Source organism: Bos indicus, chromosome 6, assembly GCF_029378745.1.
Source record: "Bos indicus isolate NIAB-ARS_2022 breed Sahiwal x Tharparkar chromosome 6, NIAB-ARS_B.indTharparkar_mat_pri_1.0, whole genome shotgun sequence".
Lineage (NCBI taxonomy): Eukaryota > Metazoa > Chordata > Mammalia > Artiodactyla > Bovidae > Bos > Bos indicus.
In genome coordinates, this window is record NC_091765.1 from 27,147,461 (window position 1) to 27,170,626 (window position 23,166).

At 37.6% G+C, this 23,166-nt stretch overlaps 1 protein-coding gene across 5 annotated transcripts in view; it reads left to right on the forward strand.

Moving 5' to 3' along the window:
* The first annotated feature begins 581 nt into the window (after nucleotides 1-581).
* The window catches only part of STPG2 (sperm tail PG-rich repeat containing 2), a 625,295-nt gene continuing 602,710 nt past the window's right edge, over nucleotides 582-23,166 (forward strand). The window contains exons 1-4 of one of the 5 annotated variants that reach the window (XM_070791177.1): nucleotides 582-1,010; nucleotides 12,372-12,484; nucleotides 19,581-19,739; nucleotides 21,619-21,780. In XM_070791177.1, coding sequence (XP_070647278.1) covers nucleotides 902-1,010; nucleotides 12,372-12,484; nucleotides 19,581-19,739; nucleotides 21,619-21,780 — 543 coding nt within the window. In that variant the 5' untranslated portion in view covers nucleotides 582-901. The remainder of the gene's footprint in view (nucleotides 1,011-12,371; nucleotides 12,485-19,580; nucleotides 19,740-21,618; nucleotides 21,781-23,166) is intronic. The other 4 variants (XM_070791176.1, XM_070791178.1, XM_070791180.1 and 1 more) reach the window with 4 other exon arrangements.

Sequence of the window (23,166 nt, forward strand, 5' to 3'; positions counted from 1 at the left end):
AACAGAGTAATGAGTCTGCTGCTGTTGCTTGGTATCTAACAACAGATGCACCTTTCAGTTACCTGCATTTGCATTGCGTCGGTTGGTGAGTTTTTTCTTCTTCCCCGGGTTTTCTGTTTCTGTCATCACCACCTTCTGGGTTTTTCTGAGCCACAGTGTGGACTATATCTGGGATAAAGTGAGAAGTGCTTTCTTTCCCCCTGGGGTGCGAGTATAGTTGTGGTGGGAGTGTGGGCACAGAATCGTTTCTTTTCGTAGTAAGACTTTTATTTCACAGTTTTTGGTAGTCTCTTTCCCAGCCGCACTGACTTAAAGGGAAAATGGATCACAATCAAATGAGCCCTAACTCCTAATCCGTTTTCTAGAGGTTTTCTGACGAGTCAGGATCCAATGTAATTAGAAAAGTAAGAATATCGCGGGGGTTCGAGTATGTTCTTTACTTTAGAAAGCCAAAAGCGCCGGGCGCAGCGAGTCGGGAAGCTTAGGGCTCGGTGCGCATGCTCCCAGGGCTCGGCTCGAGAAAAGCGCCTCAACCTTTCGTCCAGAGACTTCCGGTAGGCGAGAAATGGGCGGAGGCAGGGCCGGAAGCACGGGGGCGGACGCCTAGTACTTAACCTCGTTCCTTGGAGCGGCTTCAGGTCTCGGTTGGTGAACCGACGATTCTGTGGGAAGTCTTATGTCTGGTTACACTGTTTTCAAGTTTTCCATGAGGCTAGAAGTCGCCTGGGAGAAATCTGACACCAATCAGCAGGTGGGGCGATAGCCCCTGCGCTAGCTCCTCCATTTACAGAAATTCTTCCCGGGCCTTCTAAGTTGGTTGACGACTTTTTGCTCCACCCTTTCTTCTAGCTGCTCTGTTCTTAATGCCTTTGCAGCCGCGCACCCCTCCCCTCACGCCATTATGTATGACCGGGCTCCCCGTGTGCTTAGACTGGCTGAAGGTGGCAGCACTGAGGATCGTGTGGGTCCTGGATCTTACCAGGTTCCTTACCTGAAGCAGCAGGCAACAGGTAAGATGGAGAGAAAGGCAAGCATTTGTGACAGGCGCCTCACTTTCAGTCTGCCCCGCTCATGTGTGCCTGAGTTAAACACTATAGTACAACTCCATAGGTATAACAGAACATGAAGTAAGCCGTGAAAATTCTATCCCTGTTTTTACAGATGATAAACTAATTTTTCCCATTTCACTAGACCAGTAAGCCTTTTTGATTTTACAGTGGTTTTCTACATCTTAGTTTAAATGCTGCAGATTCGATCTGGGATTTTGATTTCCCTGTCCCAGTTGACTATCAGTTCAGTTCAGTTGTTCAGTCGTGTCCGCCTCTTTGCGACCCTATGGACTGCAGCATGCCAGGCCTCCTTGTCTATCCACAACTCCCGGAATTTACTCCAACTCATGTCTATTGAGTCGGTGATGACATTCAACCATCTCATCCTCTGTGGTTTCCTTCTCCTCCTGCCTTCAATCTTTTCCAGCATCAGGGTCTTTTCTAATGAGTCAGTTCTTTGCATCAGGTGGCCAAAGTATTGGAGTATCAGCTTCAGCATCAGTCCTTCCAATGAATATTCAGGACTGATTTCCTTTAGGATGGTCTGGTTGGATCTCCTTGCAGTCCAAGGGACTCTTAAGAGTCCTCTCCAACATCATACTTCAAAAGCATCAATTCCTTGATGCTCAGCTTTCTTTATAGTCCAACTCTCACATCCATACATGACTACTGGAAAAACCATAGCCTTGACTAGATGGACCTTTGTTGGCAATGTCTCTGGTTTTTAATATTCTGTCTAGGTTGGTCATAACTTTTCTTCCAAGGAGCAAACATCTTTTAATTTCATGGCTGCAGTCACCATCTGCAGTGATTTTGGAGCCCCCCAAACTAAAGTCTGTCACTGTTTCCACTGCTTCCTCATCTATTTGCCCATGAAGTGATGGGATTGGATGCCATGATCTTCGTTTTCTGAATGTTGAATTTTAAGCCAACTTTTTCACTCTCCTCTTTCACTTTCATCAAGAGGCTTTTGAGTTCCTCTTCACTTTCTGCCATAAGGGTGGTGGTCATCTGCATATCTGAGGTTATTGATATTTCTCCCGGCAATCTTGATTTCAGCTTGTACTTCATCCAGCCCAGCGTTTTTCATGATGTACTCTGCGTATAAGTTAAATAAGTAGGGTGACAGTATACAGCCTTGACGTACTCCTTTTCCTATTTGGAACCAGTCTGTTGTTCCATGTCCAGTTCTAACTGTTGCTTCCTGACCTGCATATAGGTTTCTCAAGAGGCAGGTCAGGTGGTCTGGTATTCCCATCTCTTTAAGGATTTTCCAGAGTTTGTTGTGATCCACACAATCGAAGGCTTTGGCATAGTCAATAAAGCAGAAGTAGATGTTTTTCTGGAACTCTCTTGCTTTTTTGATGATCCAGCGGATATTACCAGTTTGATCTCTGGTTCCTCTGCCTTTTCTAAAACCAGCTTGAACATCTGGAAGTTCACGATTCATGTCCTATTGAAGCCTGGCTTGGAGATTTTTGAACATTACTTCGCTAGCGTGTGAGATGAGTGCAATTTTGCAGTAGTTTGAGCATTCTTTGGCATTGCCTTTCTTTGGGATTGAAATGGAAACTGACCTTTTCCAGTCCTGTGGCCACTCTGAGTTTTCCAAATTTGCTGGCATATTGAGGGCAGCACTTTCACAGCATCATCTTTTAGGATTTGAAATATCTCAACTGGAATTCAATCACCTCCACTAGCTTTGTTTGTAGTGATATTCCTAAGGCCCACTTGACTTTGCATTCCAGATTGTCTGGCTCTAGGTGAGTGATCACACCATTGTGATTATCTGGGTCATGTAGATCTTTTTTGTATAGTTCTTGTGTGTATTCTTGCCACCTCTTCTTAATAGCTTCTGCTTCTGTTAGGTCCATACCATTTCTGTCCTTTATTGTGCCCAGTAGTTCAGACAGTAAAGCGTCTGCCTACACTTCGGGAGACCTGGCTGGGTTCGACCCTGGGTTGGGAAGATCCCGTGGAGAAGGAAATGGCAACCCACTCCAGTATTCATGCCTGGAAAATCCCGTGGACCAAGGAGCCTGGTGGGCTACAGTCCATGTGATTGCAAAGAGTCAGATACAACTGAGTGACTTCACTTTTGCATGAAATGTTCTGTTTATTATATGAGTCTCCAAATCACTGGTGTGCTTCTTACCACCTTCTGTCTCTTCTTTGTAATCCTGCCTGCCTCACACACCTTTCCTAGAAACATTTACTAAGATAATACTTTTATATTTGTTTTGGAATATCTTTTTTTTTCATGTAGATGCCTTCTATCTGACCATCACCATCTACTAGAACTTACTTAATGAGAGCTCTTTATCCCACTTTCCTTAAGAAGAGCTTTACTCGTTGAGAGGTGAAATGGGAATGGATAATTTAAGTAATTATTTGCTCTCATTTGTTTGTAGTTAGTGGATGGGGTAACTTTTAAAAAGTAACATAATTTTCTTTCTGTTTTTTCTAATCTGATTTTTTGTGGGGCTTGATACCATCCAAATTAAACTTTTTTCCTTTTTAGCCTACATTTTCCCTATTCCCACACAATTCCTGTATTTTTGAATAAGTGCTAGGATCCATTATTCCATTGACATGATTGATGAGATTAGGATGGTAGGTTGATTTAGGTTTCTTTGGAGTACTAATTTGTCTTTTGTCATTGTTTTAATCTTGAATTTTACTGCCTTTCAGCTTCTGATATTAATATCAGTGTTTTTGGAGCTTATGATGCATCTTTATTTAATGCAGCTGAGTTAAAAGCATTACCTCCCTACCGATTTATTAGCCACCAATGACCACCCAAAATGCTTACACTTTTCTATCTTTATTTTATTTTGACACAACTTACCACTCTTTTTTTTAGAGATACTTCTTTCCCTGGCGTCTGTAACATCTTTTTGCTGGTTCTTTTCCTAACTGTTGTAACAGTGCCTGGTACATGGTTTGGACACAGTAAACATTTGTTAAATGCTGAATCAAAGTATCATTTTCCCCTCTCAAACCAATACTCTATAATCTTCTTTAAAGATTTTTATTATAAGGTATTTCTAAATACTTTTACATGTTTATATACTGTACTTTCCATCATTTGCTTGTTTTCTCATGTTTACTTTCTCATTCAAATCCACAGCTTCACCTGCTATCTATATTCTGATGACTCCTGTGATACAGGTGTTTCATATCTCTAAGATGAGCTTTCTTTTGATAAGGTCTTTTACTTTTTTTAGGCATCTCTACCTAAAGTGTCTGAACTTACCAGTTTCCCCAGAATTACTGGGCCCTTTGAAAAAAAATTCCCTATCAGTCAATTAGAAACTTTAAGCTTTGAAATTACTGTAGACTCCTTTTTTTCCCCTCTAATCACTCTCATTGATCTTAGGACCTATTGATTCTTTCTTATCTTTATCTCTCAAACTAGTTCCCTTTCGTCATTTAATTGCCCTTGACTTAATTTGGTATTTGTTATTTTTATTCTGAAACAAGGGCTTCCCTGGTGGCTCTGATGGTAAAGAATCTGCCTGCAATGCACGAGACCTGGATTTGTTCCCTGGGTTGGGAAGATCCCCTGGAGAAGAGAATGGCAACCCACTCCAGTATTCTTGTCTGGAGAATTCCATGGACAGAGGAGCCTAGTGGGCTACAGTCCATGGGGTTGGCAAAAAGTTGGACACAACTGAGTGACTAACACTTTTGTCAATAAAATATTTCTCGTTTCCCTCTATTTCAGTCTCTAACAATGTCTGTTTTATGTCTAATGTGATCTACACCTCCACCAACAGCTAACCAACACATTAGCAATTCCAGCCTTGCATTATCTGTAAATTCATGCTCACTCACCTCCATTCCTTTGTACCTGCTGATACCTTTGCTGGGTATGTTCTCTCTTCTTTCCTTACTTGGCTAATTACTACTTACGTCTTGAGCCCCAGGTGAAGTTTTTCTCTGACTCCACTCAGTCCCAGGTCTTTCTTCTTTGACTCCTTAATAGCTCAAAGGACTTTGGTACTGTATTGTAATTACGTGTTTACTTACCCGGCTGCTGCACTAAAATGTGAGATTTTTGAGGTCAATAACCAAGATCTCCACTGTATTAGTCTCAGTTTTTTGCTCAATACCCTAATACCTAAGTGCTTAGTTAAAAAAAAATAGCAAAACAGTAATTTCTTGAAGTAAAGTTTGAAAAATCTGATGAGTTACATGTGTCAGGTTATAAGAGTTTTTAATTCTTCTTTGTGTGAACTCTGATTGGAGATAAGTAACTAGGGTTTGCAAGGTCCTTTTACTGCTTTATAGAATTGTGCCTTGTTGACCTATGAAGGAAGCTAGGAAATTCCATTCATGGGAACTTGGAGCAACTGCATCATATGGAATCCTGTTTTAGCAGTACTCGGCAGACATGCTAATAATAGTAATCAATAGAGGGCATAGGCATTTCTTTAGTCATTTTTCTACCAGATTCCCTGGCAAGGTAATTAAAAGTAGCTGTTACCTCTTTCCTAGGTACATTCTGCTTTTCACTTCTTTGAGATCAGTAACACTGGGCTATAGAGAAGTACACACAGTTATTTAAGGGTCAGGTGAATTTTGTAGAGTATGATGTAGGAAATGTTGGGAACTTTATGTAATTTACTTGTTACCTTGAATTACACAAAAAGAGAAAAAACTTAGAGTCTTAAAACTTCAGAACAGTGCAGATATTCTTTATTTCCAGCCTTTCTCTCCTCATTACCATTCTTTGCTTACTGTACCCTGCTTGGTCAGTCCTCTAGTGTATTGTCTTCATATTTCCCTCAGGAAATTCTTTCCACATTAATTTGCAAACTTCATTGCCTCGACTTTTGTCCAGCTAATCAGGGATACTCTTTTCTACCCAGTATTTGCAGCCTGAAAGGAATAGGACTGATTTCATGATTCAGATTTCATGTCTGGAAGAGATAATGGATATTCCAGATCCAGATTAGTGAGAGCTGCTCCTGATTTTCTTGTGAATTATCTGAGAAGCAAGGAAATCTTATCTCATTAAAGCAAATCTTTGCCATAAATGACCAGCCTAGTAAAATATGATAAAAACATAGTCCCTTTAATAATGGACAGCTCCTGGCATTATTGTGCTAAGGAATATTTCATTGTTTTCTGATCTTTATTTACATAATATATGGTACCCCATGTTAAAATGTATTAGTTATCTGTATTGGTTCTCTATTAGTTATCTGAACTGGATAATGCTGGCTGTTAATATATTTTTTGCCAAATTTCTTTTTTTATAGGGAAGCTGTTAGTTTAATCTGCCGTAGAAGCATGAGCTCTCCATGGACTTAAACTCCTGCCTATGTGCTTATGCCAACAATAATGACTTTATCTTATTAGCCATTCAGAATTCAGGAGACCACTTGAGGGAATGCAATTGATCTGTATTTAAGTTTATATTAAAAAATGTGATTGCTTTAAATGTTGATATCCCTGAAGATGAGTATGTTTCAAAGTTCTAGTTATTGCTTTTATGTGAAGAACGCCCTGCTTGCTTTGTGTCTGTAATTGTGGCTATAGAACTTGTACTCCATCCCCCAGCTGCTCACCTTCTTTCTCAGAAAATAGACTGACTTTTATTGCTTTATGCCAGTCTGATTTATTTTCTGCTATTGGTGCCTCAAACTTAATACATCTCAAATTGAACTTATTCTTCTCAAATCTTATCCTCCTACATTCTTCATTTCTTCTTTCTACCTGACAGTTTGATTTATCATTTATTGTTGGAACTTCACATGTCAATATATTCTATGTCTCAAATGAAACTTTTTATTTTTCATTTCACCAACCCTAATATGCCAGAACCCTCTACTCCTATATTTTATACCTTAATTATTGGCAACACTGTTTGTAATCTAAGTATTTGTTTATTTGTCTGGCTTTCCCTCTAGTTGAGGCCAGGGTTTTAGCTTATTCGTTATTGCACTCTCATTGCCTCTCTCTGACACATAATAAAGCATTTAGTGTTGCTGAATGAATGACTAAAGGTGTAGTTTAGAGTATCATCTATTAATTCTACATTTATTGTTTAGTGTGCAGGACAGTATGATAGGGAGACAAACCATCCTGGTTTGTCTGGGAATGTCCTGATTTCAGCACTTCCAGTCCTGTGTCCTGGGCCAACTGAGGCAGTGTGTCACCATAACTGTAAACCATAGGTAAAGAGGCATATAATTATAAATAAAGCAGAAAATCTTCCTTTCTTATGGAGCTTATTAGTAAAAACGTTTTAATTTTCTTGTGATTTTACTTGAGCTCAATATGTTATGTAAACTTTTAACCTATTGATGAAAGATTTTATGTGATTAATTTTGGGAAACTTCAGTGAAGATTTTAGGAGCACTGTCTCTTTTGAGCACATGGGCTATTGGAGGTTCCCCCAGTTTTATATGAATTTCAGTATTTTGCAATTCATTTTATATTTCTTTAGATAGATTCATTTAGAATCTCTGCCATGTTTTGAGACAGCTGCCTCAGAACTACCCCTGAGCTTAGCTTTCTTCATTTTCATATCTGTCTCATATTATCCCAGTGTCTGTATACACCTAAATTAAAAAAATATATACCTTTAATTGTGAGATGAAATACTTATACAGAAAATCACATAAAATGTAAACATACAACTTAAAAAGTGAATACTCAAAGAAATATGGCATTGCAAAATTTTCTTTTTCATTCATAACCCTTACCTTCTCCCCTACTGGTAAGCACTATTCTAATTTTTTTGGCAGTTACTTCTCGCCTTTCTTAATGGATCGTTGAATCCTATTGATGAAATGATCTCTTTAACATAATGAAATGTCTCTTATTCCTGGTATTTGTTGTTCTGAAATCTGCCTTGTTGATTTTAATTTAGTCACACCAGGTTTTTTCGATGCATGGATGTATCTCATCCTTTCATCTCTGTGTCTTATGTTTTAAGAGGGTTTCCTATAGACACCCTGAAGTTAGATGTTGCTTTTTTATCAAGTCTGACAATCTCTTTTAATTGGGATGTTTAGACATTTTCCATTTAATTTTGTTATCAATATTGTTGTGTTTAAATTTACTCTCTTAGAATTTGCTAGCTATTTTTCTCATCTGCTCTTTGTTACCCTTTGCTTCTTTCCCTGCCATAGTTGAATGATTTGAGTTTTAAAAAAGGTACTTTTGTTTTTATCTCTACTACTGGTTTACTAGCTGTAGCTTTCTTTTATTTTTTAGTGGTTCCACTAGTGTTTACAGTATACATCTCTAACTTAACATTGTCTAACTTCAAATAATATTGTACCACTTCATGTACAGTATATGAGCCATACATCTTCTGTTTTCCTTACCTCATTCTCTGTGCTATTGTGGCTAAATATTTTCTATTTACATATACTATGCTGCTGCTAAGTCACTTCAGTTGTGTCCAACTCTGTGCGACCCCATAGACAGCAACCCACCAGGCTCCCCCGTCCCTGGGATTCTCCAGGCAAGAACACAGGAGTGGGTTGCCATTTCCTTCTCCAATGCATGAAAGTGAAAAGTGAAAGTGAAGTCGCTCAGTCGTATCTGACTCTTAGCAACCCCATGGACTGCAGCCCACCAGGCTCCTCCATCCATGGGATTCTCCAGGCAAGAGTACTGGAGTGGGGTGCCATTGCCTTCTCCGTTACATATACTATAATGCCACAATAAATCAAAATTATTTTTGCTTAAAACAATTATTTTTTAAAGTGATTCAGTTCAGTTCAGTCACTCAGTTGTGTCCGACTCTTTTCGACCCCATGAATCGTAGCACGCCAGGCCTCCGTGTCTATCACCAACTCCCGGAGTTCACTCAAACTCACGTCCATTGAGTCAGTGATGCCATCCAGCCATCTCATCCTCTGTCATCCCCTTCTCCTCCTGTCCCTAATTCCTCCCAGCATCAGAGTCTTTTCCAATGAGTCAACTCTTCGCATGAGGTGGCCAAAGTACTGGAGTTTCAGCTTTAGCATCATTCCTTCCAAAGAACACCCAGGGCTGATCTCCTTTAGAATGGACTGGTTGGATCTCCTTGCAGTCCAAGGGACTCTCAAGAGTCTTCTTTAACACCACAGTTCAAAAGCATCAATTCTTTGGCGCTCAGCTTTCTTCACAGTTCAACTCTCACATCCATACATGACCACAGGAAAAACCATAGCCTTGACTAGACGGACCTTTGTTGGCAAAGTAATGTCTCTGCTTTTGAATATGCTATCTAGGTTGGTCATAACTTTCCTTCCAAGGAGTAAGCGTCTTTTAATTTCATGGCTGCAGTCACTATCTGCAGTGATTTTGGAGCCCCCCAAAATAAAGTCTGACACTGTTTCCACTGTTTCCCCATCTATTTCCCATGAAGTGATGGGACCGGATGCCATGATCTTTGTTTTCTGAATGTTGAGCTTTAAGCCAACTTTTTCAGTCTCCTCTTTCACTTTCATCAAGAGGCTCTTTAGTTCCTCTTCACTTTCTGCCATAAGGGTGGTGGTCATCTGCATATCTGAGGTTATTGATATTTCTCCCAGCAATCTTGATTCCAGCTTGTGCTTCTTCCAGCCCAGCGTTTCTCATGATGTACTCTGCATAGAAGTTAAATAAGCAGGGTGACAATATACAGCCTTGACGTACTCCTTTTCCTATTTGGAACCAGTCTGTTGTTCCATGTCCAGTTCTAACTGTTGCTTCCTGACCTGCATATAGGTTTCTCAAGAGGCAGGTCAGGTGGTCTGGTATTCCCATCTCTTTCAGAATTTTCCACAGTTTATTGTGATCCACACAGTCAAAGGCTTTGGCATAGTCAATAAAGCAGAAGTAGATGTTTTTTTGGAACTCTCTTGCTTTTTCCATGATCCAGTGGATGTTGGCAATTTGATCTCTGGTTCCTCTGCCTTTTCTAAAACCAGCTTGAACATCTGGAAGTTCACGGTTCACGTATTGCTGAAGCCTGGCTTGGAGAATTTTGAGCATTACTTTACTAGCGTGTGAGATGAGTGCAATTATGCGGTAGTTTGGGCATTCTTTGGCATTGCCTTTCTTTGGGATTGGAATGAAAACTGACCTTTTCCAGTCCTGTGGCCACTCTGAGTTTTCCAAATTTCTGGCATATTGAGTGCAGCACTTTCACAGCATCATTTTTCAGGATTTGGAATAGCTCAACTGGAATTCCATCACTGAACTGAAAAAAGTCTTGTTAACCTGCAGAAAAGTAGTTATAAATATCATAATAAAATAAAAAGTGGTTACTAATCTCAAGTATACTTTTCCTATCAGAAGTTTTCTTTGGGTCTTTTTTATATCCTTATGTTCATCTTTCTCTCTTGTTGAACATATGAAGAATATTTATAATAGACACCATAGTGCTTCTTGTGCTAATTCCGTTTTTGCATTTCAAGATCTATTTCTTTTCATTGACTTTTCTCCAGTTTATAGGACATATTTCTATGCCTCTTGGAAGAACACTCTCTGGTTGTTTGCACTGTTCCCTTGATATAATCTGTAGCTTGGTTTGTGTGTGCCTGTATGTGTGTTCCATTTGAAATCTGTATTTTGTTCTTTGGTTGCTTACCCCATTTTGGAACCTTTCAACTTCTGTACTGGATTTCTCTGCTCTATCAGACAACCCTTGTCTTTTTAAAATGGATCTTGACTTCCTTTTAAAGATTTCTGTTCTTGTGGTCCTTGTGTGGTTTTGTTTGCTTTTGTTTTTAACAGCAGATTCAAACCATCAGTCACTAAATTAACACCCAGAGTTTTAACGTCATTCATGAAGTTTTTTTCGAATCACCTCAGTGTTGTTGAGAACTTCCCCTCCTTTGACCCTCTGGGCGCTTTAGCACTTCAGATATTCTTACTTGTTTAAAATTATTTTAGCACTTAATGCTTCAGTAGGTTGTTTCTTTTTAAGAGTAAGGTATGTATTTTTCTCACCTCTTTTGTGCTTCAGACCTTACACAAATAAATCTTGATTTCAGTTGCATTTTAATGCGTGAAGGCCTCAAAAAAACATTATTTCTGGTTTAAAAAATATATTTTATTAGTCCAGATTAGCAAGCTTTTAAACTGTACAAATTATTGCCATAAATCCTCATAGTGTACATTTTCCTTAGGTGTACAAGATTTTCACAAGTTTTGAGTCCTCACTTTTATCCTTTTATTACCTGTTGAATATAGTTGCTCTGTTTTCTCTCATTTTTTCTTGAATATCAGTGTTACTTAAACTGTGCTCATTTTCTTGATATATTTCTTAAAAAGTTTTTATCAGCCTTTCAGCAGACTAAGTCTGTCTAATAAGTTCATTTACTGAGTATGTCAGTGATGTCAGTAATCTTATGCTTGTATCTTGTATCCAGGAAATACTGAGTGCCAAACATGTACCCAAGCAAGGAAGTGAAGCTGAAAATTTTAGTCAGTCGTGTCCGACTCTCTGAAACATTGTATTAATTACTTGCTGTAAGCTCACTTTAAGGAGCCTGGTGGGCCGCAGTCCATGGGGTCGCTGGGAGTCGGACATGACTGAGCGACTTCACTTTCACTTTTCATTTTGCATTGGAGAAGGAGATGGCAGCACACTCCAGTGTTCTTGCCTGGAGAATCCCAGGGACTGTGGAGCCTGGTGGGCTACTGTCTATGGGGTCGCACAGAGTCGGACACGACTGAAGCGACTTAGCAGCAGCAGGCTCTCTCTATAAATTCATATATGCTATTTGGTATAATTAATGAAAGTGAAAGTGTTAGTTGCTCAGTCGTGTCCAACTCTTTATGACCCCATGGACTATAGCCTGCCAGGCTCCTCTGTCCATGGCATTTTCCAGGCAAGAATACTGGAGTAGTTTGCCATTTCTTTCTCCAGGGTATCTTCTCGACTCAGGGATCGAACTCAGGTCTATTGCATTGTAGGGAGACTCTTAACTGTCTGAACCACCAGGGAAGCTGTATAATTAATAGGTTTCTCCCACATATAAAACTGTGATCTTCTGAGGATGAAAATATTTTATCAGTTAAATAGAACTTCCATTTTCATCCCAACCAAATATGCTTAGAAGAAAAAAAGCTTTTGTTTTCTTTAGGTATTTTTTCTTTCATTTAGTAAGTTCAATTCTATAGGTTCTTAATTTAATATATATTAATATTAATTCCACTCTTACATAGAACTTTTAAAATGCAACAACTTCTGTGGCTAGACATTAGTTCTGATAATATATAGTCTTAGCAGTTGATGTACCAAATGATTTTACATATTTTGAGTGCTTTTTCTCTGAAATCATTAGAATCCTGTCTTATCTGCCAATGATATGATTTTACTTATAGACGGCTATGCACCATTCCTGTCTTTGACTGCCAGGAAAAGTACTTTTACTGTCGTCTCTAACACTGAGAAAGATGTTCCAGGTCCAGGACACTATAATGTTTCAGAAAAGCAGGTAAATTTACAGCAGTCATTATAATTGTCTGAGTTAATAAAAATCATGCTTTCTTCCTCTAATAGACTAATGTGTCACTTGCCATATTATATTTTCCCTTCATATCATTTTCTTTCGCCTTTCAATCTGTATTTTGCAATAGAATAAGAGAAAAAGAAGTGTGTTCAATGGTAATTGTCTGGTGGGTGTTTGTCATTAGTCTATATAACCTATAGGACAAAAGCATTGTCCTTGAGATTTCTGAGTGGGAGAATAGGGCTACTGAATTTATTAAGGCCCATGAAAGTTGTACAGATGGTCAAGATAATGTAGAATAAGAATGACAGCAGGGTGCAGGAATTGGTTTGTGGGCTGTACTCTAAAGCTGTAGCTATGGCCACTGTCCCCTATGTCTGTACTGTCTCAAGAGTCTGGACCAGAAAATCTTCAATGGTTCATTTATGTTCAGAAATAATGTTTTAATTCCAGTATTTTCATAATCATTAACATCCAGTTTTACCCTTTTCACATACATTTTGCAGTCATAGTAAGTCCTACCTGACCCAAGCAGACCTATATCTCCCCTGTTAGAGGCCCAGATCCAATCGCTGATGTCTTAATTTTTGATTAGACTTTTTAATAGCAATGTTTTCTACCAGTTATGGGGTTTTGGTTGCAAGCAATCAAATGAATTTTTAAGACAGATACTAGGTTTCTAATAAATTTGTAGGTAAGATACTTGGTTGGCTCATGGACTTGAAGGAAGAATTGTTCAAACAGGTCTTGCTGCTGCTGCTAAGTCACTTCAGTCGTGTCTGACTCTGTGTAACCCCATAGACGGCAGTCCACCAGGCTCCCCCGTCCCTGGTATTCTCCAGGCAAAAACACTGGAGTGGGTTGCCAGTTCCTTCTCCAATGCATGAAAGTGAAAAGTGAAAGTGAAGTTGCTCAGTCATGTCCAACCCTCAGCGACCCCATGGACTGCAGCTTACCAGGGTCCTCCGTCCATGGGATTTTCCAGGCAAGAGTACTGGAGTGGGGTGCCATTGCCAAGAAGGATAAAATGAAAGTGAAAGCTGTTCAGTCGTGTCTGACTCTTTGCGACCCCATAGACTATAGCCTGCCAGGCTCCTCTGTCCATGGAATTCTCCAGGCCAGAATACTGGAGTGGGTAGCCGTTGCGTTCTCCAGGGGATCTTCCCCAACCAGGGATCAAACCCAGGCCTTCCGCATTGTAGGCAGATTTTTTACCAGCTGAGCCACCAAAGAAGCAGTAAAGAAGGATAAGACTAAGACAATTCCAGGCATTTCAGTAGTAAGAACTTCTGCATTATTCAGTGGCAAACTTCCATTCAGTTCAGTTCAGTTCAGTTGCTCAGTCGTGTCTGACTCTTTGCGACCCCATGAATCGCAGCATGCCAGGCCTCCCTGTCCATCACCAACTCCGGGAGTTCACTCAGACTCACGTCCGTCAAGTCAGTGATGCCATCTAGCCATCTCATCTTCTGTCGTCCCCTTCTCCTCCTGGCCCCAATCCCTCCCAGCATCAGAGTCTTTTCCAATGAGTCAACTCTTCGCATGAGGTGGCCAAAGTACTGGAGTTTCAGCTTTAGCATCATTCCTTCCAAAGAAATCCCAGGTCTGATCTCCTTCAGAATGGACTGGTTGGATCTCCTTGTAGTCCAAGGGACTCTCAAGAGTCTTCTCCAACACCACAGTACAAAAGCATCAATTCTTCGGCGCTCAGCCTTCTTCACAGTCAAACTCTCACATCCATACATGACCACTGGAAAAACCATAGCCTTGACTAGACGGACCTTTGTTGGCAAAGTAATGTCTCTGCTTTTGAATATGCTATCTAGGTTGGTCATAACTTTCCTTCCAAGGAGTAAGCGTCTTTTAATTTCATGGCTGCAGTCACCATCTGCAGTGATTTTGGAGCCCCCAAAGTAAAGTCTGACACTGTTTCCACTGTTTCCCCATCTATTTCCCATGAAGTGATGGGACCGGATGCCATGATCTTCGTTTTCTGAATGTTGTGCTTTAAGCCAACTTTTTCACTCTCTACTTTCACGTTCATCAAGAGGCTTTTTAGTTCCTCTTCACTTTCTGCCATAAGGGTGGTGTCATCTGCATATCTGAGGTTATTGATATTTCTCCCAGCAATCTTGATTCCAGCTTGTGTTTCTTCCAGTCCAGAGTTTCTCATGATGTACTCTGCATATAAGTTAAATAAGCAGGGTGACAATATACAGCCTTGACATACTCCTTTTCCTATTTGGAACCAGTCTGTTGTTCCATGTCCAGTTCTAACTGTTGCTTCCTGACCTGCATACAGATTTCTCAAGAGGCAGGTCAGGTGGTCTGGTATGCCCATCTCTTTTAGAATTTTCCATGGTTTATTGTGATCCACATAGTCAAAGGCTTTGGCATAGTCAATAAAGCAGAAATAGATGTTTTTCTGAAACTCTCTTGCTTTTTCCATGATCCAACGGATGTTGGCAATTAGATCTCTGGTTCCTCTGCCTTTTGTAAAACCAGCTTGAACATCAGGAAATTCACGCTTCACATATTGCTGAAGCCTGGCTTGGAGAATTTTGAGTATTGCTTTACTAGCATGTGAGATTAGATAATGTAATTCCATAAATTCCTTCCACTTTTTTTTTAAATGTCTGACAACACTAAAGATAAAATTCTCAGTAGGGAAAATCTGGTCTGGTTTTATTATGGACCCACACCTGTGATTCCTAGGTCAGGGATTCTTGTGTTTGGAAGTTCTTTTTAAAACACAAAATACAGTAGGTTTGATTATCCCAAGAGTGGTAAATATGCTATTTTGAGCAAATAATGGAAGGGATGCTGGACAGAGAAAAGCAATAGATTTCCATTACGTTTCATGCTTTGATTGCCTAGTTCTCCTCTCTCTAATGCACACGACATATACACACTTCTTCCTATATATGTAGTTTTAAAAGTTCAGTTATTTTATGTATATTTTAATTAGTGTTTTGCTACTACCTGTAAAGATGATATTATAATGTCACTGCTAAATGAATCCTGGATCTTTAGATTAAGACTGCTTCTTGTTCTTGACATTCCTGTTTCATTATTCTGCAGTTTATAGATTTGAGGGTAAATATAACATGAGCTTTTATAAAGAAGTGGTTGGGAGTGTGGGCTCTGGAGCTAGACTACCTAGACTCAAAATCTGTCTCTGCTTAGTAGCTGTGAGACTTAATCTTAACCGCTTAGTCTCTTCAGGCCTTTGTTTCTTCGTCTATTAAGTAGCGGCAGTAATTTGGTAGGCTTTTTTTCCCTAAGGATTAAATATATTAATAAGCATTTAGAATAGTACCTAAAAGTACTGAAGGTTGGCCTTCAGTAAATTTTAACAATTATTAGTGTTGCCATTTTACAATAGAAAGGAGAAAGTAATAGAGGGAAAATTAAAAAAAAAAGTGACGTATGAAGCAAGGAAATATAGGTAAGGACCTGTTCTGTTTCTGTAACTGAACAAAAGGCTATAGCTTAAGATTTTTCCGTTACTCATTCCATGTTCCTTTAACACGAACTTTATCTGGTGGAGTTCTAAGCCTAGTGAGATGAATAGACTTCAGATCTAAGGTGTCTGAGTTCTTGGTTCTTAGGCTTGCTTTTTGTCCTTTAAATAAACTTGCTCTTAGCATTTTCACCGACAGTTAGAAGGCTCTGCATGGTGTCCCATCTTCCATCCTACCACACTCCTGGTACTCTTTAGTCCTGTTTTTCTGTCCTAGTCAGCACAGAAAATTAATTTCCCCTGTCAATACACAAACCTCCTGGTTTTGTTTTCTGCTTGGTAGGAAAGAACGTTAATGATCACTTTGGTGGTTTCAACTTCCACTTCAGGGGAACATGTCTTGCTTTTCCACGAACTCTTAAAATTTCCAGAAAACTAGAGCCTAGAGCACAAAAAGCAAAACATTAAATAGTGGGACATTAGATGTAGTCACTAGAAGTGTCACTCCTGCTTCCACTCCCTGGCTTACAGACCAGACCAGCATGGGTCTATGGGCTTGCTGGTTCTGACAGTATTTCCCTCATTAAGCCTGTTATGTAATTGTAGTATTCAAAGAGGGAAATACAGTAAAAATACATAATATATAGGTTTCAAACTTGTCAAATGTGATAGTTATCAGGATGTTGGAGTGTTACTTTAAAACTGATTTTAGTCAATTCTCTTGTAATATAAAGTACAATTTAAGTAAAATTTTATTTTATTCCCAACTGGGTACATTTCTTGGATTTCAAAAGTAAGAAATAAGGAAGTGTGCTTTTTTGTGAAATGGGTGATCTAAGAAAAAGTTCTAGTATTCTCTACTTTTATCCTTAAAACTATAAGCAAATGCCTGGAAAATATTGATTTCCTTGCTTTAAAAAATGATTTATTACTTATTTACACAGTTGCTATTAAGTTTTAGAGTTTTAAGTTAAATTCTTGTAGAACTTTTAGAAGTTCAAGAAGCGTGAATTTATCATACTATTTGAAAAATAAAAGTCATTTCATTTTAAACAACAATAGGAAACATGTTTGTAATGTGACATAGGTTACATGTTATGTAAACAATATATTAGATAATAAAGGAGTAATCTTACTGGAAATTAATGGGTATATTTGGTAATTTATTTTTATACTTTTCTTTTGGAAGCATAGATTGAAATGTTGCTTTCTATGGGCAGTTAGTAAATATCATTTGAAGACTTCAAATGAAATGTTAAAAAACCCAAAATGTGGGTTGTATTTGTGAGGGCCTGCCTCCACTGCTAAATGTAGCAATAGAATACTTGTAGAAAAGTTGAAGCTTTTATGAAGGCAGAAGATTTAGGAGTTGAAATTTTTTCCCCCTATTTGGTCTTCTCTGTTTCTCTCTTCCTCTTATGGTCATTTCACTTTGGCTATGGTTGTGATGATTATTCTAAAGTTGGAGGTGGGGCATAATTTTTGCCTTTATAGCTCTTGGCCAGTTATAGGCAAAGCCGTTTCCTTTAGCATATCTGAAGTATGTAAATTTTTTTCAAGAGGAAAAGAAAAGTAGCAAAGAACATAAAGGACATTTGCTTTGTAGAAAAGAACACAAAGAAAATTAAGAAAATAAAAGAAGCAGAAGAAATAAATTTACAAAGTGCAATTCTGATCCTTTGATAATTAACCTATTAAGTCACATACTTTGTTTTGTTCATATCCTATTTCCTAGGATGATTCCCATTCCAAAAATTCAGTACAAATTTCACTGTTTTCTGGTTGTCTTCTAGCATTAGACCTGTTTCTGCAAGGTAGATACCATTTCCTTCCTTCCTACATGAGAATGGCCCCGGAGAAGGAACTGGTAACCCACTCCAGTATTCTTGCCTGGAGAATCACATGGACAGAGGAGTCTGGTGGTGTAGAGTCCGTGGGGCTGCAAAGAGTCGAACGTAATTGAGTGACTAACACACACACACACACACACACACACACACAGAAGAATGGTTCTAGATATGGGGATCTATTTCCCGTGCTTATATAGTTTATGTCTTATTTTTCATTAACTAGGCCTAGTAAGAGATCTCCAAATTTGGTTTTATTTTTGATTGAAGAGATATACCTCATTAGAGCTGAATGATAGGCTATCATGTGTGATACAGTGCATGGGTTCACACTTTAGATGAGACTGTGCCTCCTATAGTGTTGAGAGATTGCTGACAATATAATAATTCATCACATAACCATAGCACATAGACAAAGCATAGTTCTCAAGAAAGACTAAGACCGCTTTCTCACACGTGTTTATATAAAATGTATTATTACTTGGTAATATGATTTTGACTCAGTTATCTGATGTATGGAAGTTCCCTTTGTAAACTCTTGTGAAATTTGTAGAATTGGTAGTTATGAATAATATGAAACATACCCTGGTTAATTTGTATGCAGTTAAAAAAATCAGATTAGAGCTATCTAAACTTCTGTTGAAGTATTCAATATAAATTCAAATTCAGTTTGAAATGTCAGATCTTAGAGACTATACTAATGGCTGTCAAAGAATGAAAATTTGGAGATCTTCTCTTCATATGATTTTATATTTTAATTTAACTTATTAAATTTTTTACAAAATCATTAATGTCTACCGTTATAGATCCAAATTCTTTAAACATAGGAATTGTGATTTTATTAAATCAGTAATCAAGTAGTGAATTGAGTATCTAAGAATAATTTGACTCTTTTTTTTTTACCAAAAGAACTCTTTTGTGTATTTCTTAAACTCTGAATAAAGCCTAATAAGGTACAAACTAGAGATATGCTCAGTCAATAGTGATTGTGAACAACTGACATGAACACATCGTGTGAAAAAGTCTGTTGGTAAATTAATAACTTAAAAAAACATATCTGATCAATCAGATGCCAACAACTATGAATATGAATCATCTTTGAAATGACTGATCTGTGACTGTTTATTGAAACTAGTATGATGGAATTTTATTTGAATTAGCTGGCTTTTAGCCAGTTGATAACTTTCTGATTCTAGAGAATCCAGATATGTGACATGGAGAGTCCTGGAAGGAATCTTCCAGGACTCTCCCTGCAATAAACAGTGTTTAGAACTAATCTGAGCATAAAACCAAACTGTTGCCAGTAAAACTGCATAAACATCCCTGGAAATGTCCAAAGTGTTATTCATGAAAATAATTAATCCTAAACAAGATTGGAAGGCTTTCTTCCCCCCTGCAGTATGAGCATTTAATCTCATTTCAGAGGTTTAAATTCTCCAGAGACCTATAAACAAACATGCACTCTTTATTCTTGCTCCATAACTTTGGAGATTCCTTTATCTTTGACATCTGTTTTAAAACTGAGTGTTGCATTCTTTTTGAGTGTTCAAAGTACAGCAAATTTTAGTTTGAGTTTGCCATTAAAACTGACAGCTGTATTGTCATCCTTTCTTATTAATGTCTCATTAGAGAACTGTCTTCAGTCAAGAGCCTTAACTTTCTCAGGCTGAGTTTTAAAACTAATAATGTTCATATTAATATGTAATATTTATCAAATAGATATTGATTTAAAAGTGTTTCTTTTAATTCATGTTTTTCCTGTCCAATTTAGTGTAATATAAAAGGAGGCCAAAGTCTACAAAACCGGGAAAAGCGTTTTAAGAAGTTTATTTCAGATGGTCCAGGGCCAGCAAGCTATGATCGATCTTATCCTGGAGCATTGGCTGTCGTGAACAGGAAAACTCTGGAGGCTAAAGAGCGTCTTCAGTCAGTATGTTGCTATTTTGATTTCTGTTCCTAATTACTTTTTTTTAAAGTTAAAATAATGTAGAAATGGTATAATGTTTTATGTGATAAGTACATTTAAAAAACCTTATGGTGATAATTATCTGGTTTATTAGTATCCATATGTAGTTCATAATTAAATGAATACTCTGTTTACAAATTTTAGTTTTTTACCTGTATTAACATTTGACTTCATTTTTGCTTTTGATAAAAGTCTAATCTCTTCCAGTGTCTGAGGTGAACAAGAAGTAAAGGAGATTTTAAAAGTTGCCATAGTGATTTACATCTGTATATAGAGGTGTGTTAAGTACTGTTAATAATATAGTGAAAATTGAAACATGACTCCTGAAATAAATAAGCTTAAAATTTAGGTGAGAGAGAAATATATAGATCATTAATAATATAAGATGAAATATGACAGATGCTAAGTGAATGATCATGTGATTAAGTGCCATAGGAATTTAAAGGAAGACTGATGTATTATGGGAAAGCATAGTTTGGAGATGGTTTATAGCAGAGGTTTGTTTTGAAGCATAGGATTGCAATATCCTCTCCAGAGGATCAGTATATTTTTAATAAGTAAATTTTCAGATGACTAAATCATTTAAATGCCAGTATTTTATTTAATATTCTTATACCAGATGTGTGTGTTAGTTGCTCAGTCTTATCTGACTCTTAGTGACCCCATGGACTGTAGCCTGCCAGGCTCCTCTGTACATAGAATTCTCCAGGCAAGAATACTGAAGTGGGCTGCCATTCCCTTCTCCATTGGATCTTCCCAATGCAGGGATTGAACACAGGTTTCCTGCATTGCAGGTGAATTCTTTACCATCTGAGCCACCAGAGAGGCCCTATATTTATACTAATATTTCTAATATATGTTACTCCTTCTTGTTTTTATTTAAATTATAAAATAGTTTACATTAAAGGAAATTCTGAAAAAACAGATAATCACCTGAAAACTTCTGACTCTTAACACTGATAATTCTGTTAATTTTTTTAGTGTTAAACTATGACTTTATTGTAGTTGTTCTTTCGTCACTAAGTTGTGTTTGACTCTTTTGTGTCCCCATGAACTGTATGTAGCCCGCCAGGTTCCTCTGTTCATGGGATTTTCCAGGCAGGAATACTGGAAAGTGTTGCCATTTCCTTCTCCAGGGGATCTTCCTCACCCAGGGATTGAACCCCCATCTCCTTCATTGGCAAGTGTGTTCTTTATCACTGAGCCATCTGGGAAGCCATATGACTTTATACACTGACATATAATATTACATAATTTAAATAGCTATAGTCAAAAATTTAATTTTAACTTATATTTTTGATTTCCATTTAACGTTATATCAGATATTTTCCTTGCTACATAGTCTGCAAAATTAGGATTTTTAATAGGGCACTGGTAAGATGATTTAGCTGGGAAGGAATGAAGCCAGGAAATGTTACAGAAAAATGTAAAGTTTGTTTTGGCCTGGCAGATACTATTATTGCATAGCAATTCCACTTGGAATTGCTGATTGTTGATGTGACTGTAGAAATTAATGCCCATTTTTGAAATCACTAATACTTGCTTTACTAATCAAGATAAAAAACAGCCAAGTGAGAGAGATTCCTTACCTCTAATAGTGGCTTAAACAGTAGTTTGGTTTGTATTATGGTTATGTTACTATTTAATAATAGTTTGATTAAATTTTGGTTTATATTATGAAGACTTGAATTCACTCTTTTAAATTACTTTTACAGACATTTTTGATTTATATTGTAAAACTCATGAGGTCAATATTTAATAGTTGTCTGTTGTAAATTTTAATATTTTATTATTCATTCCTTCTCTTGTCTTTGAGTAAATAGTATCATTTTTTTTTTAACAGAAAATGTCAAGGGCACTTACAGTTTCCAGAAGTGTTTATGTTCCTTCAATTCCTTTTGGACGGTCATACGGTTATGATATTAATGAGGATGACAGTATTGTAAAACATTTACCACCTGCCGGTGACAGCACCCTAGGTCCAGCATACTATAAGCCTCAAATTGTAAGTATAGTACATTTCACATTGACAGTTGGAAGACCATTTATGATTTTGCATGTTTTAGTTAAGGTAACGCTAATTGCATAACAAATAGACCCCCAAATCTCACTGACTTAATACAGTAGAAATTCTTTTTCTTTCTCATTCATATGGGCATTTCTTGTTGATAAGAGACTTTCCTCCACGTATAGATTCAGGAACACAGGCTTATTCCATTCATGTTACTGTCATCTCCAAGGGTCTTGGTGTCATATGCATCCATCCTGCAGAAGGGAAAGAGGACAAAGAACGGCTAGTGGGTTTCTTTCTAGGCTAGGCCTGGGAGTTCGGGGCACACCGAACTTTATATTACGTTTGTATACCTCATAATATAAAGGTATAATATAAACTGCCAAGGAGTCTGGGAAGTATAGTCTAGCTATATTCCAGAAAAAGAGGAAGTAGGTTTAACTTACTAAAGTCTTCTGCTGCATTGTGTAAGCATATGCAATACATAGGTATTCTTTTCCTGAATTTGAAAGGGAAAAAGCATTTTATTTATAAAATAATTTGTTTTTAAAAAATATTTGTCTGTACCATGTGGTGGCATGTGGGATCTTTATTTGTGTCATGTGGGATCTAGTTACCTGACCAGGGATTGTACTGAGGCCCCCCTACCTTGGGGCTGTGGAGTCTCAGCCACTGGACTACCACGGAAGTCCTATGACAGAATTTGAATCTAATAAGCATTATTTATTTCATAAGTGATCATTAAAAAAGATAAGGAGTCTCTCTCTGATTTAAAATATCAAACATAATATAGCAGATCCATCTTATCCAGGTTTTAAATTTCAAATGAGCAAAAACTTCATTCAGTCAGTTGAAATGTATGCATTATCCATGAATATAGATATGTCTGGTTTTACTTCATTACAAGACTGAAGCACATTGTGCTTTGAATCTGTTGTATTTTTATACTTTTATGGGATCTGGATGAAGTAATCCTAGTGAGGAAAATGGCAAATTTAGGGTACAGTTAAGGAGAGGCTGAAGAGACATCTTGGGCAAAGAAAAGGTATATTCAGAATTTGGCTTAGCTTTTATTCCCAGTACTCTCTAATGTTTGAACATGTTTCCATTTTTGGGTGTAGACTTAAGCACCTTGTGAAACCATTTAATTTTTGGTAACAGGTATACTGGGGCATTTTAGAGTCTTAGATACTTTGAATTGTTAAGTTTTTATTCCTAAAGTATTTTTATTGTAATTTATATAATTACACATTGACTAGTAAAAACATAAAAACAGATAACCATGTACCTACCATCACATATAATACATAATAAAATTTTATTACACTTCAATTAGCTATATTTTAAAATGTGTGCTTGCTTGCTCAATTGTGTCCAACT